The sequence below is a fragment of the Engystomops pustulosus genome, chromosome 9 (genome assembly GCF_040894005.1).
Source record: "Engystomops pustulosus chromosome 9, aEngPut4.maternal, whole genome shotgun sequence".
NCBI classification, from domain to species: domain Eukaryota; kingdom Metazoa; phylum Chordata; class Amphibia; order Anura; family Leptodactylidae; genus Engystomops; species Engystomops pustulosus.
Window position 1 is genome coordinate 47,193,481 of NC_092419.1, and position 15,345 is coordinate 47,208,825.

Below are 15,345 nucleotides of genomic sequence, written 5' to 3' on the forward strand. Positions count from 1 at the left end.
TTGGCAATGAAAGAGGTCAAACGTTTTCTGTAAGACTTCACAAGGTTTGCACACACTGTTTCTGGTATGTTGGCCCAGTCCTCCTCTTTGTTACGTTGGTAACATCCTCTATGTGTTAGTGTGTACAATTTTCAGAAAGTAAATAAAAGTGTATATACACCTTGTACCCTGATAATCCAACCACATTTTCACCCCACACAACTAGAGGAATCATGAAGTGTCTGCTTAGAGAGAATTTGGGGTTTCCTTTGTACACTGCAATACAACTTTGTCTGTAAGGCTGGTATGGAATAAGTGTATTCAGTAACCATAATAAAAAGACATATACAGATATTTTTTAGAACTCTACCACCAAAATCAGTCACGATAAACCAAGGCCTCCTTCCTTCTAAAATTTACCTTTAAAATTATGATAATGAGCCAGAAAGTCTTTAGGGTAGTTTTTCAGAGCCACTCCGTGCTGCAGCTTTAGCTTCTCAGGCTGCTAAACTTTGCAGGAGCACTTCCCCCTCCCACTGTGAAAGATTACAACGGGGTGGGGGTGGGGGGAAATGCATTGTGAAGCTACAGCAAAGAGGGCCCTTCTGGCTCAAGGAGGGCATGCATAACTGCCTTTGATATATGATGCAAGGACTCCCTATCTGACAACTGAACAGCAGTACGGAGACTACCAACTATTACTATAATGCAAGGACTCCTGTCCTCTTCATTGTGCTTGGTCTGTAGGATCTGGCCAACACACGGGTCAGTTTCCACCGACCGAGCCCATAGCTGGCCTTACTGAGCACTACATTATTCTGTAATAGAACATGAATACAATGTGAATACTCACTACATCAGAGAAGAGCAGAGTTTTCACATCTACTTCCATTGGCAAAGCAAGTGACGAATGATGAAAAATATGAAAATAAAATCTATTTTTAAATAATTATGTTGCATCACATGGAGTATGTTATATTTCCCATACTATATATATATATATATATATATATATATATATATATATATTATATCACCAGATTAAGACCTCATGCACACAATCAACTCTAAAGAACTGTGCAACATATTGCGGTCAGTATAGTTCCCTTACAAAACCTCATCCGATCGCAGCCCCGGGACTGCCAGTGCCCGGGGCTGCGTGATCCTCCTCCATGAGCCGGGTCCGTGCCTTCTGGCAGGACCCGGCTGTGACACACTGAGCATGCGCAGCACACTCAGTGTGTCACATAATAAAGTGTAATACATCTGCCAGACCCCTCGTCGCTCCGTCAGATGGAGCAGACGGCTGCGCATGACCGTTCTGCTCCTTTTATCTCTATGGAGCTGATGGAGATTACTGAGCTAAGTGCTCACCGATTTCCATCAGCTCCATAGAGATTAATGGAGCAGAACGTCTGCTCTGCTTGTCTCGAGGAGCGACAAGGGGTCCAACGGAGGTACTTGGGACCACATCGGACCCCTCGTTTTTGTGATCTGTGGGGGTCTCAGTGATCAGCAAGTTAGGCCCTATCCCGTAGATCTGACGTTGCACTGAAAAGAACATACACATGTATTTATGAAGTGTTTACGCCATTTCTGTAGCATCTGTACTGTGTCCACCGGGCCACAAAATTCTGCGCCTAAAAGAGCATTCGATAGCAGAGACGGCCCGTGCCCAAAATTTATTACTGAGACTCAACAGAAAGTTGTCACACGCTCTATGTTAAAGGTGCACAAAAAAAAAGTTGCCGCACACTTCCAGAGCACAGAAGACTGTGCGCCAGTGTTCTAGAATCTGGCGCACTCTGCACATTAGTAAGGCAAACTGCATTACTTTTGATAAATGTGGGCCAATAACTTGTGTTCACATGGTAAAATTTGTCGCCTCTGTGTAAGCTGTGGTGCCTACATATATGGCTTCTTCAGCGATCACACATGCATCCTGCTTAGGCTTATCATTACAACAGGACAAGTCATTAAAGTACATCTACCACCAGGATGAAGGATTGTAAACAAAGCACATTGATATGCTAGAGTGTGCCCTATCTGGCAGGATCTGCTCTTGTATGTAGGTTGTAGGTTTGTATGCTCTTATTTTTAAAAACACGAGGCTTTAAAAATTAGGCAAACTATCCTGAGGGGCTCCAGGCTCCATTAACACCTATGGAGCCTGGAGCCCCTCATGCTCATTTGCATACAGTCCTTCATCCTGGTCGTAGATGCCCTTTAATGGAGCCTGGAGCCCCTCAGGTTTATTTGGATCATTTTTAAAGCCTTTTTTTTTTTTTTTACAAAAAAACATAAGAAGCTAAAAAGGCAAAAGAAGCTAAAAGAACTGTGGATTCTGCCAGTGGGGGCACACACCCACATGTAGGTGTGCTTGGTTTACAATCCTTGATCCTGGTGGTAGATTTCCTTTAAGACCACCAGTGTCCCCAGAGTGAAGGTGCTGATAAGTAGGAATTAATTTTTACAGTTTTTTTTTATATGAATCCCTTTAAATCTACTAAACGTAGTATACATTTACCCACACAGTACTGTATTCCTGGTACATGTTAGTGCCCCAATGTCCCAGTAAAGACCATGAATTATTAGGATCTGAGAGAGCAGACGTGATGAAGATGTCAGGAAATGTTGACTCCTGGTTTAAACAGAAGGGGAAAACATGGACTCATTTTTCTATATGATAAACTAACAGTTTAACCTTACCTTAACCTTTTTTTGTCTATATGAAAGGTCAGGATTTTGGTAGACAGGAAGTAGGCCTGCTATTATACTCAGACTGCCGTTACTCTGTGTTTCCTGCTTTTTCTAAGTGGTAAGCTGATCATTCTATTATTAACTGGCAACTGCTTATAGCAACAATTGTGGCTCAGCCATAGAGATGAAAAGTCATTAAAGGGGTTGGCCACTTCACCTCATGTTTTTGTAATTTGTGTGTGTAAGTGTGGGCAGCAGGATATTAAGAAATTTACCAATAAATATCTATTAATAGTTCTGAATCTTTTTATATGCAAAGTGAAGCCTCCTGTCTTTTACCTCATCAGCCAGAGATTCCTGACTATAGATAATAATAATTCCTTTATTTATATAGCGCTCATAGCTTGCCAAATCATAGATGGAGGGTCATTTGATCTCAGACCATGAGCAATCGCCCTGCCAGGACCTTATGATAGTATTCATAATCGTAAGATCAAGATTGTGGCAGAGCAATTGTTCATGGATGGAAAGACATGACCCTCCATCTGCAGCCATGGACAGGAATCTCTGGCTGATGAAATGATGTATATTGGTAAATCACCTAATATCCTGCCCCCCCTTCCACACATTACAAAAACATGAGGTAAAGTGTCCAGTCCATTTTATCATTGTTTTAGGGTCTATTCACAAATCTCGGGATGAGTCAGATCTCCTGGATGGATGCCATTTGGCCCTGGTGGGGACATTTACTACTCACGAGCACATTTGCGTTATAGGAGTAGGGGTGATGCCACACATGGTGTTTTGAATCGGTTTTGAAACCGTTTTGAATCCGTTTTTGGTCCATTTTTAAGCAAAAAGCATGCGTTTTGCTTACAAACAGCCCAAGAACGGATTCAAAATGGGTTCAAAACGCCATGTGTGACATCACCCTAGATCAGTGGCAGCGAACCTATGGCACTGGTGCCAGAGATGGCACTCGGAGGCATCTCTGTGGGCACACACATAGGCAATAAGTTTGTTACTGCCTAAATTGCTGTGTTGGCACTTTGGGAAAAGCTAGTGGTTTTTGAGTCTCACTTTGGGCACTCAATCTCTAAAAGGTTCACCATCACTGCCCTAGATCATGTCATGTTTTTTCAGCCAGGACTGAATGGTTTTTATAGCTGGTGTTGGCACCTTTTTGGTATAAAATATAAAACGGAGCAGTCTCTTTGTACTGGCAGTGTTCCTCAATCTTTTATATAAACACCTGTAATAAAACGGAGCCAGACCTACAAATGTATTTTTCCATAAAGAACCTGATGGATCCCATTACAAGTCAGCAGGGTCTGTGTGGTGGCAGTACTGGCACCTATTATATATAGCAGCCACAGTGCCAATGCATTTAGATAGAAATTTGATCATTCTTATTTAAAGGGACTTAAATTGCAACAACAGTCAATTTCATATAATAAAGGAGGCAGATTCTGGAGCAGAAAAATGTGCAACAAACCTGCAGCAAACTAGTTTGTGGCCCACAATATGGGACCGGATTGTGTGTGTCTGTGCTGAAACAAGTCCATTCAGCTTTATGTTATGTCCACAAATGACACACGTGCAGCAGATTAACTGATAACTGTGTATTGTACAGTACCACGATACAAATCATCATATATCTGGTGAAATCTCATCCAAATGCAGAGCCTGTAGCCTATACTGCAACATGACTGTTGATCTCATGGCTTTCTACTTTTGCAACATAAAGTTGATTGCTGTGGATGGCCAGATGCAGATTCCTATTGGAATATCACATCAAAATCTATTTCATACTGGGGAGAGTTTGTACCAGAGATCTGTTGTTGAATTCCCATAATGGAAATCCAGCAGTGAAGTCTTCCCCTTTTAACTATGGATACAGTCATGTAAAAATACAAGCATAAACATCATAATAAAAATTTAAAAAAATCTCACTCATACGTCTCTCACTCGTTTGTGTAAATGTGTAAATGCAGCCTAAACCTGGAAATAACAATTTACGTCAACTCTTCTAATTGGCCACAAAACAAACTTGTAAAAGCAAGCAGGATTTATAAGTAACCAATAAACGTCAATAACTGTGAGTGAGAAAAAAAAAAAAAAGAGTAGCCCAAACTTTCATTGCCCAGCAGATTTGTATGCAGAATTTTAAACATTTAAGGCCCCTTCCACACTTGCGTTGCAGATCACGTCAGAGTTTGATCAGGGTGCGATCAGGGTTTGGTCAGTGAAAAACATTTTGCATCAGAGTGCAATCAGTTTTCAGTCAGAGTTTGTTCAGTGTCTCAGTTTTTCACGCGCGTTTTCAATGCAATTTCAATGTGTTTTTCATGCGCAGATAATGGACTAAGCTCCATCTTTTCTATGGCAATTGATGCATGAAAAACGCATTGCACTTGCATTGGACTTGCAAGTGTCTCAGACTGCAATGCATTTATGATGCGTCTCCATAGACTTGTATGGTGCGTTTTTCACATGCATGATTTGCAGAAGTAGAGCATGTCAAGAGTTAAACGTGCGTTAAAAAAAACAAGCGTGTGTGCGTGAAAAAAAATGCAAGTGTGAAAAAGTCCATTGATTACAATGGGTCAGAGTGCAATGCAAGTTCTGCGCGTCAAAAGCATGCACAGAAAATGTGCGTGAAAAATTCAAGAGTGGAAGGGGCCTAACGTGCGCTAACTGCAATTTACATACTGGTAGGTTGATTAGATTGTGAGCCCCATTGGGGACAGGGACTGATTTGACAAGCTCTGTGTAATCTGTGTGCTCTATATATATAAAGGAATTATTATTAATGACCTTGTGTGGCAAGTAGCTGTGGGGCTCTACTTTAATAGTGCACACAATCCTTCCCTGCACCTGCCCAGCTGCAGATCTGTCCCTGAAAGGTCACAAAAATAGAGACAAACACTATACACAAGGCAAATAAAGATACATAAGGCACAGCACAAGGTGCAGACAAAAGTATTTCAGAAACAACATCAAAAGTCTCAGTGAAAAGTCACAAAACAACGAGAAATTTAAGAAAAAAACCAGCAGAAATAATGTTACATGTCCCCCATAGTGCCACAGAGCATTATTCAGTCTTCATAGCAAAAGCTGCAAATTCATGATATTCTGCAGTTGCTGAAGAAACAGCAGTTTTAGGAAGTTGTCTCCTGTTCTAAGAAAACTTTAACCTCAATTTTGTTTCCAAAGAATGATGTGTCATGAGCCCTCAGGCCTGGAGATAGATTTGTGCTGCTGATATCTGCGGCTACACTGCGCTGACATATATTGTGGTCAGTACAAGTCATATTTTGCTGTACACAGATGCAATAGTGCTGATCATACCCATGATGCACACACAGCAGGAGAGGACATGACCGGGTTATCCTGGCTGCTGTGTTTTGCTGCCCTCTGGTGGTACAGAGAGAAAACTACAAAAAGATGCCATGAACCATTTTGACTATGATAAGCATTGACACCATATCAGCATTGACGCCATGTCTGCAGTAGGTTCAGTACATGAATCCAGTTGCTTAAATAGTTTACCATTCTTAGGTCTCATGCATGTTTCAGTCTGTGTTCATAATAAGTGAATCTGGGCAGAAGTCGGACCCGCTATATAAGTTGCAGTGTGGCCGCTCGGTGCAGTCATGGTCCATGCACCATGCCTCTATGCACTGTGACCGTGCACAATAGACCTCAATGGGCACCACAAGCCGTGTATATTGCTGGATGATAAATTTGCTACTTTTTTTGAGTATACTTTATACTTACTATTAGTTGCCTTATATTTAATATATATTACCTGAGGTCACTTGTGCTATTGGTTTCTGCAAAGTTTGTTGAAAAGCGACCATTTAAAAGGGCTTGTCTGGGCTTTTACAAAATGTTATTGGGGGTTTTGGGGGTATAAAAACAATAAAACCTTATAATTGCCTCCTCAAGCACTCCCGTTCTCCCATGGCGCCACCATCACTGCCGTGTCACTGTTAGTTTACAGAAGGCAGCGCTCTAGTCCTGACTACCGCTGCACCCCCGATACAGAGTTGCAATGTGTATCAGACGTGCGGAAGTAGTCAGACAGGAGGTGCCGCAGGGGGTAGGGTAAAAGATTTTTATTGTTTTTATGGCCCCACAATAACATTGACAGCCCCTTTAATGTTACTGATGTTCTATAATGGTAGTGCTATAGGATCACATGAGGAATTATGGAAGGATTAGTGAAGGACTTATGGCTAAAAACAATGGGGGTCATTTATCAAACTTTTTATTTTTTTTCCCTCTCCTTTTTGCAACTTTTTAGTGTAATTACACCAAAATATGCAACTTTTACACTCGTTTCGCAAAGTTTTCCAAGTCACAGTTTTACACTGCGGTACCCTATTTATTATAAAAATATGGACATCTGAAGAAGTCACACTTTTTTTGCACAAATAACCTCCAGTCCAGAGCAGGTGTAGGAAAGGGCTTGCTTAAAAATGTCAGAATTGGGTGCTACTCTGTGTCATTTATCAACCACTAAGATAAGTTGGGCAAAACAAAACTGTTTCCAGACTTCAGATAAATCTGAATCAGTATTCTGTAGTTTAGATGCATTTTCTTTAGTCCAGGAACAACGCAAGGAATTTACTGCTTTAAACTCATAAATATGATAAAATTTTTGACAAAAGTGCATGATATACAGAAATTGGAAGGTGGGGCGTGGGTGATATACATTACTTTGATGCTGGTGTTTTTTTCCCTATATTTTCAGAAAACAGATCGGTCTAAAAGATTTGAGTTTCTCCTGAAGCAGACGGAGCTGTTTGCACATTTTATTCAGCCCGCTTCACAGAAGTCGCCAACCTCTCCGCTCAAAGTGAAATTGGGCCGCCCCAGGATAAAGAAAGATGAAAAACAAAGCTTGTTGTCGGCTGGAGAGTATGTAAATTGCTACTTGCGTCCTGTTACATTTCACTTGAAAGTGGAATTTTTTTTTTCTGTAATTCACTTTATGTTTAAGTGATAAAATAGCATCAGGGACCAGTTCCATAGGCTCATCTCATTGGTTTCTTTTATCATAGCCCATAGATTGAGTTTATATAAATCTATGTAAGACTGGTCCATAAGAACTTCTCCAGGGGGTGTGGAATAGCTGGAGGGGCTCTTGTGATGCCTCCTGGAGCACATGGTCTTCATTTAAATAAATTTGAATGGTAATTTTAATAAAAGTACTCCCCCTGCTGGGAGCTGCCCAGCATCTTTAAAGGACATCTACCATCAGATTTACTGATGGTAGATGTCCCTAACTTACTTGCTTGTCCCATCTGATCTCAATTTTATGAAATGCTGGGACATTGGCATTGTGCTTAAAAAGACTTTATAAAGATATTCAAATGAGCCGGGCTACATCACCCGAGTGCCTCTCGGCTCCACCTCCTGCTAGTAAATGCACGCCCCCTGTGTGTTCATGGTGCTTGGCCCCACCCATGTCCCACCAACATCAACTTTGCTTGGCGGGGCCAGGTGCCATGAACACAGATAGAAAGCCTGCATACATAAGCAGGAGGCGGAGCTGAGAAGCGCCCGAGTGATGTAGGCCTGAGCGCCTCCGGCTCATTTGAATATATTTATAAATTCTTTTTTAGAACAACGCTGATTTCCCAGGTCTTCATAAAAGCGAGATCATCCCCTGACAGTCGGGACGAGCAAATAAGTAAATCTTATGGTAGATGTCCTTTAATGATGAATACAGCAATAAATTTACTTTATGTGGATCTGGTCATGATTTTTTCTGCCCTTACTGAGGGCATGGGAAAGCAGTGGCATGTAGATGAGTAAAACTAATTTGGATTTTGCTAATAAAAGTTTTTTTAATTTATTTATTTTTTTCAAAAATAGCAATCGTCACCGACGCACAGAACAAGAAGAAGATGAAGAATTGCTGTCGGAAAGCCGCAAAACCTCCAATGTTTGCGTGCGTTTCGAGGAATCACCTTCGTGTATGTTATGATAACTTAATCTGCTTTTTGTAGGTTTGCACAGTGACCAGCCCCTTATTTATAGGTTACTTGTCCTCTTGGTTTGTATAATTATATGTACAATCTACTCAGCTCCTCCTTCTCTATAACATGCTGCTTCCAGATGAGACACTATATACAATCTACTCAGCTCCCTCCTACTCTATAACATGCTGCCTGCAGATGAGACACTTTATACAATCTACTCAGCTCATCCTACTCTATAACATGCTGCCTGCAGATAGGACACAATTTACAATCTACTCAGCTCCTCCTGCTCTATAACATGCTGTCTGCAGATGAGACACTTTATACAATCCACTCAGCTCCTCCTGCTCTATAACATGTTGTCTGCAGATGGGACACTATGTACATACTAAGCTCCTCCTGCTCTATAACATGCTGTCTGCAGATGAGACACTTTATACAATCCACTCAGCTCCTCCTGCTCTATAACATGTTGTCTGCAGATGGGACACTATGTACATACTAAGCTCCTCCTGCTCTATAACATGCTGTCTGCAGATGGGACACTAAAGTGTATAATAATGACAGGTTCCCTCATTGGTAAGAAATATTTCTGGCTTTGAGACTCTGTAATATGATGCTAAAACATTACTTTAAAACAGAGAGGACAGTTCCATCAGACTTTTCTTCATCCAGATTAGTTAAATAGACAGTTTTCTTTATGTATGCACAAATACAGTGAAGGTGTAAAAGGGAGTCGCCCAGCAGATGTGGCCATACAACCATGCAGCCCTAAAGATGTTTGTAACTTTATCTACATATTTTGTTTATATAGCAGCAGGACTAGGAAAAGTGCATTTATGTTCCAATATTTTAGCTGGATTTGAAACACATTGGTGCTTGTGATCACAGCAAAGCCCCTTTCCCGAGTACAGTAATATTCAAACAGAAGCCTATTACAGTAATGGCCAATAGCAGAGGGGACCAGCTGTCTTCTCACACTGCTGTGTTCTTTCATCTCTGCATCCAAACCACTCCTCAGTCCCTCCCCTATTCTGTAATATTTAACCAGCAGCCTGCTACAGCTCTTACTCAGAGCAGAGGGCAGAGGCTTTGTTCAGTGAAGAGATCCCCAGCTACAAATAAAATGCATTTTCACAATCTTGCTGTAACTAAAGACCTACTCAAAACTATTATTAGACAGCTGTTTGGCGATTCGACCTACACAATTCATAGCTTTATGTAGTCACCAATGCTTTTAGAAACTGTTTAATGTACTTCAATCTACTCATCTTCTCCTGCTTTATAACATGCTACCTGCAGATGAGACACTATATACAATCTACTCAGCTCTTCCTGCTCTATAACATGCTACCTACAGTTGGGACACTAAAGTGTATAATAATGACAGGTTCCCTCTTTGCATTCTAGGCATTCACAAATGGGTGAGTAGGTAGAAGATTAATTTTATTCTAATTGCAGGGAACCTGTTACAGGATTTGTGGCCCCAGAACCAGACACATGGAGTTTAGGCACCAAACCTGGTAACCTTGGTCCTGACTGTTACTCCATTTTGCAGGTTTATAACTTTCATGGATACCAGGTTTGGGGCCCTAACAAAGTGGTTGCATATCTGATGTCACTGCATTGCAATAGCAGTATATAGACATATTGGGGCAGATGTACCTATTTCTGTCTAATAGTGAGACATTACATACTTTAGACTTGACAATCTAAAATTTATGGCCTGTTTTAAGGATAAGACATCTGTACTGTAGTCATAGAAAACCCCAGTGATAGAAATTGGTGGTAGGTGTTTGCTGTTTCTAACATCGCTCTTTTTGTACATTTGTCCGACAGATGTAAAAGGAGGAACACTGAGAGATTATCAAGTCAGAGGCCTCAACTGGATGATTTCTCTGTATGAAAACGGCATAAATGGCATATTGGCAGACGAAATGGTAAATCCTATTCCCAGCTTAGTCCTGTTCTATGTTCTTCAAGCAAGTATAATCCAACAAAGGGTCTCAACATACATGATAAAATATAGATCTTTCTTTATGGTGCACCATCATATTCTGCAGATCATGGGGTACATGTGCAAACATAATAGACAGGACTTTATAGAAAAATAACATGGTCAGATGAAACAAAAGTAGTGAGAGCCCTGGTCACAGGAGCTTACAGTATATGAGGTGAATGGGTGACGCAGAAGGTGAAAGAGCTTGTACAATAGCCACAGGAGGGGGGGAACATTGTACAAACATGCTCACCTTCTAGGTCTCCCCTCATAGATTGGAACCATTGTACAAGCACCATCACATCCTCATAGATTGTGAGCTCTTATGACCATTGTATAAGCACCATCACATCCTCATAGATTGTGAGCTCTTATGACCATTGTACAAGCACCATCACATCCTCATAGACAAGCACCATCACATCCTCATAGATTGTGAGCTCTTATGACCATTGTACAAGCACCATCACATCCTCATAGATTGTGAGCTCTTATGACCATTGTACAAGCACCATCACATCCTCATAGATTGTGAGCTCTTATGACCATTGTACAAGCACCATCACATCCTCATAGATTGTGAGCTCTTATGACCATTGTACAAGCACCATCACATCCTCATAGATTGTGAGCTCTTATGACCATTGTACAAGCAATGTCACCTTCTGTGTCCACTCATATATATGTTTAGGCAGTTCAACTCAAATGGTAGCCTTTAGAGAAGCGCCAGGCAAAAGTCTTTCAGATAAACAAAACAGGGGTTTTGGACATAAAAAAATTACAGGAAAAAGGGGTTCTCTTCGAAACAAAACATATGGTCCTCATGATAGATCCCAGTCCATGTCATCAAGCACAGTGCATATTAACAGGAACAGTACGGTACTTTATTCCCACCTTTAGGCACACCTTTCCAGTCCTCAGACTTCCCCTTACAGCAAGGCCCAGCTCTGGTTCTGACATCCACTGAGTTACAACCCCCCCCCGCTTCACCTAACACAGGTGGCTTTACATAATGCTGTAAGCCCTGGCCTGGAACGTGGGAGCAGCCATCCCACCCAGCACTTTGACTTCTCCAGAAAAACCTGTCCCGGATCAGCTGCATTGCAGCTATGCTAAAATAACAAATGTGTGTCAGTGCCGCTGACACCAGAAATAATGGTCCCCGAGGCCAGACACCTCATTGACATGTATCTACCATCCATGATGACACCTTGTACCTTCCTACAATATACACTCACCGGCCACTTTATTAGGTACACCATGCTAGTAACGGGTTGGACCCCCTTTTGCCTTCAGAACTGCCTCAATTCTTCGTGGCATAGATTCAACAAGGTGCTGGAAGCATTCCTCAGAGATTTTGGTCCATATTGACATGATGTCATCACACAGTTGCCGCAGATTTGTCGGCTGCACATCCATGATGCGAATCTCCCGTTCCACCACATCCCAAAGATGCTCTATTGGATTGAGATCTGGTGACTGTGGAGGCCATTTGAGTACAGTGAACTCATTGTCATGTTCAAGAAACCAGTCTGAGATGATTCCAGCTTTATGACATGGTGCATTATCCTGCTGAAAGTAGCCATCAGATGTTGGGTACATTGTGGTCATAAAGGGATGGACATGGTCAGCAACAATACTCAGGTAGGCTGTGGCATTGCAACGATGCTAAATTGGTACCAAGGGGCCCAAAGAGTGCCAAGAAAATATTCCCCACACCATGGCACCACCACCACCAGCCTGAACCGTTGATACAAGGCAGGATGGATACATGCTTTCATGTTGTTGACGCCAAATTCTGACCCTGATTCTGATCCGAATGTCGCAGCAGAAATCGAGAATCATCAGACCAGGCAACGTTTTTCCAATGTTCTACTGTCCAATTTCGATGAGCTTGTGCAAATTGTGGCCTCAGATTCCTGTTCTTAGCTGAAAGGAGTGGCACCCGGTGTGGTCTTCTGCTGCTGTAGCCCATCTGCCGCAAAGTTGGACGTACTGTGCGTTCAGAGATGCTCTTCTGCCTACCTTGGTTGTAACGGGTGGCGATTTGAGTCACTGTTGCCTTTCTATCAGCTCGAACCAGTCTGCCCATTCTCCCCTGACCTCTGGCATCAACAAGGCATTTCCGCCCACAGAACTGCCGCTCACTGGATGTTTTTCTTTTTCATACCATTCTCTGTAAACCCTAGAGATGGTTGTGCGTGAAAATACCAGTAGATCAGCAGTTTATGAAATACTCAGACCAGCCCTTCTGGCACCAACAACCATGCCACGTTCAAAGGCCACAAATCACCTTTCTTCCCCATACTGATGCTCGGTTTGAACTGCAGGAGATTGTCTTGACCATGTCTACATGCCTAAATGCAAAGTTGCCGCCGTGTGATTGGCTGGTTAGAAATTAAGTGTTAATGAACAGTTGGACAGGTGTACCTAACAAAGTGGCCGGTGAGCGTATATAGTCCTTAGAGCAAGATTTTGGATCAGATGCACTGTATGATTCAGTTTCTTGCAGAAACAGTCCTTAGTACTTCTTGCAAAAAGATAAAAAAAATGTATGTGCTATATGTGATATTTAGGGCAGGGTTTTGATGTTAGCATTGCTTCACATCATGAGCTGCTTCATGTTCTCATTCATTGACAGTATGTTTTATATCATTCTTCTTGTTTTCAGGGATTAGGTAAAACCTTGCAAACAATTGCATTGTTGGGCTACCTTAAGCACTACAGGAATATACCAGGTCCACATATGGTGCTGGTACCAAAATCGACTCTGCACAACTGGATGAACGAGTTTAAACGCTGGGTCCCAACACTTCGTGCAGTGTGTCTTATTGGTGACAAAGATGCTCGGGTAAGTACATCTTTTGAACAAAACTACTTTTCTTAAAATCTGAATCAGATCTTGTGACATGTGGTGCATGTGGGTCATGTCATCATAGTTAAGCATAGATTTAGCTCTGAAAAATGGGTTAGGGCTTATTTTCGGTATTCCTTATTTTTTTTATGAACAAACATCCATTAATTCTTGAACTGAAAAATATTTTCTATATCTTTTGGAACATCGTCATAACTCTCCAAGCCCTGAATTCCATGGGGAATTTCTTGTGATTCTATTGCCTTATCTTCTTACCTACATGTGATGTCACACTTTGGCTGCAGGAGTGTGGAGAGGGTTCTCCATAGAAGGTGCATTTTTCAGCAGACACCACAGGCAACACCCGCGATCACAGCTAGCACGGATTGTGGTGTTAACTCTTTGATGCTGGCACATGGGCACCGCCATCTTGGCTTAGGTTGTCATTCCCAATTACATCGCTGGGAGCGACGATCTGTTGCTATGACCCGAGACAGAATAGTTTCTGATCATTTGTTACGTTGTGCTAGGGGCACATTGTAATAGATGATCAGTAAAATCCCCATATACTGGAGTATGGCAGTATATGGTAGAATCAGACAACCTAGGGTTAAAGTACCCTAGGGGGTCTGAAAAATAGTAAAAAATAAAAAAAGAGAAAAAAAAAACACCTAAAAATTCGAAATCACCCCCCTTTCTCTAGAATTGGTAGAAAAATAAACAGTAAAAAGCATGATGTGCCCCAAAATGTCTGATCTATCAAAATATGATAACAGTTATTAGTTAGCAGCTAGCATTTAACCCTGTAACAGAAAATTCCACTTTTTCGTCATCTTGCAAAAATGTGATAAAAAGCGATCATAACGTTTCTTTATAATAATAATAAATTCCTTTTTTTGGCACACACAGACTACGCAGCACTGCACAGAGTTTGCCAAATAGGTCCTCAAAATGGTAGCAATTAAAACATTGGGGCACATTTACTTACCTGTCCTGACGCGTTCCCTGAAAGTGCAATGTCCGACCAGAATGCACTCTGCCGCAATTCACTACGATCGTGCGCTCGATATTGTGCATGTGTCGCTTCCCCCCTGAGGTCAAATGGAGTTCACCTTCTTTTTCCAGTGCATGTAAGTGCATTGTCTTGTGACACAATTTTAAAGTTAAATCCCACAATCAGTCGGATCGTTTGACGGCCCGCCCTCCGATTTCTGTCCCATGAAAGCCAGCGCAGCCGCGCCAGAATCCGATTGCGTGCGGCACAATCCCCAGTTAAATACCTGTTACAGCCTTGCAAAACCGAAAACGGCGTAAAATCAGACAAAAGTGCGTCCACAGACCCTTAGTAAATAAGCCCCACTGCATCATATCACAAAAAAATGCACCACACACAACTCCATTCACTGATGTATACAAAAGTTATTAGTGCCAGAAGATTGCAAATTTTTTTGTACAGAAGATTTACATTTTTTTAAATCTACCATTTGCTTTTATGCGTTATGAAGCAAACATACCTTGAGAATGCTGTAGCTACACTGATGCAGGAACATATCTTCTTTAATTCCTGAGCCGAGTGGTTTTGATGTAAAAACTATTATAAAATTATGATAATGAGGCTCTGGCGCTCCTGTGGCTGGCGATAATCAATAGCTGTACCATCCCCAAGCTGCTGTGTATGATTCATCTTGCTTATTAGTCCTGTCTGGACTGTTCAGGAAGCTCTGTGTAATGTGTTAATCAGTCTACACCCAGCTTTCCCAAGGTCCTGAATTTTATAATTGTTTTTTGAGCAAAACCACTCAGCTCAGTGATTAAACTTT

The 15,345-nt window shown here is 41.6% G+C and overlaps 1 protein-coding gene across 3 annotated transcripts in view; it reads left to right on the plus strand.

The window, feature by feature from the left end:
• Positions 1 to 15,345, plus strand: part of SMARCA1 (SNF2 related chromatin remodeling ATPase 1) — a 71,663-nt gene that overhangs the window by 8,144 nt on the left and 48,174 nt on the right. For all 3 annotated transcript variants that reach the window (XM_072124186.1, XM_072124185.1, XM_072124184.1), the window contains exons 3-6: positions 7,439 to 7,605; positions 8,566 to 8,666; positions 10,512 to 10,612; positions 13,343 to 13,522. In XM_072124186.1, the coding sequence (XP_071980287.1) occupies positions 7,439 to 7,605; positions 8,566 to 8,666; positions 10,512 to 10,612; positions 13,343 to 13,522 (549 nt within the window). The remainder of the gene's footprint in view (positions 1 to 7,438; positions 7,606 to 8,565; positions 8,667 to 10,511; positions 10,613 to 13,342; positions 13,523 to 15,345) is intronic.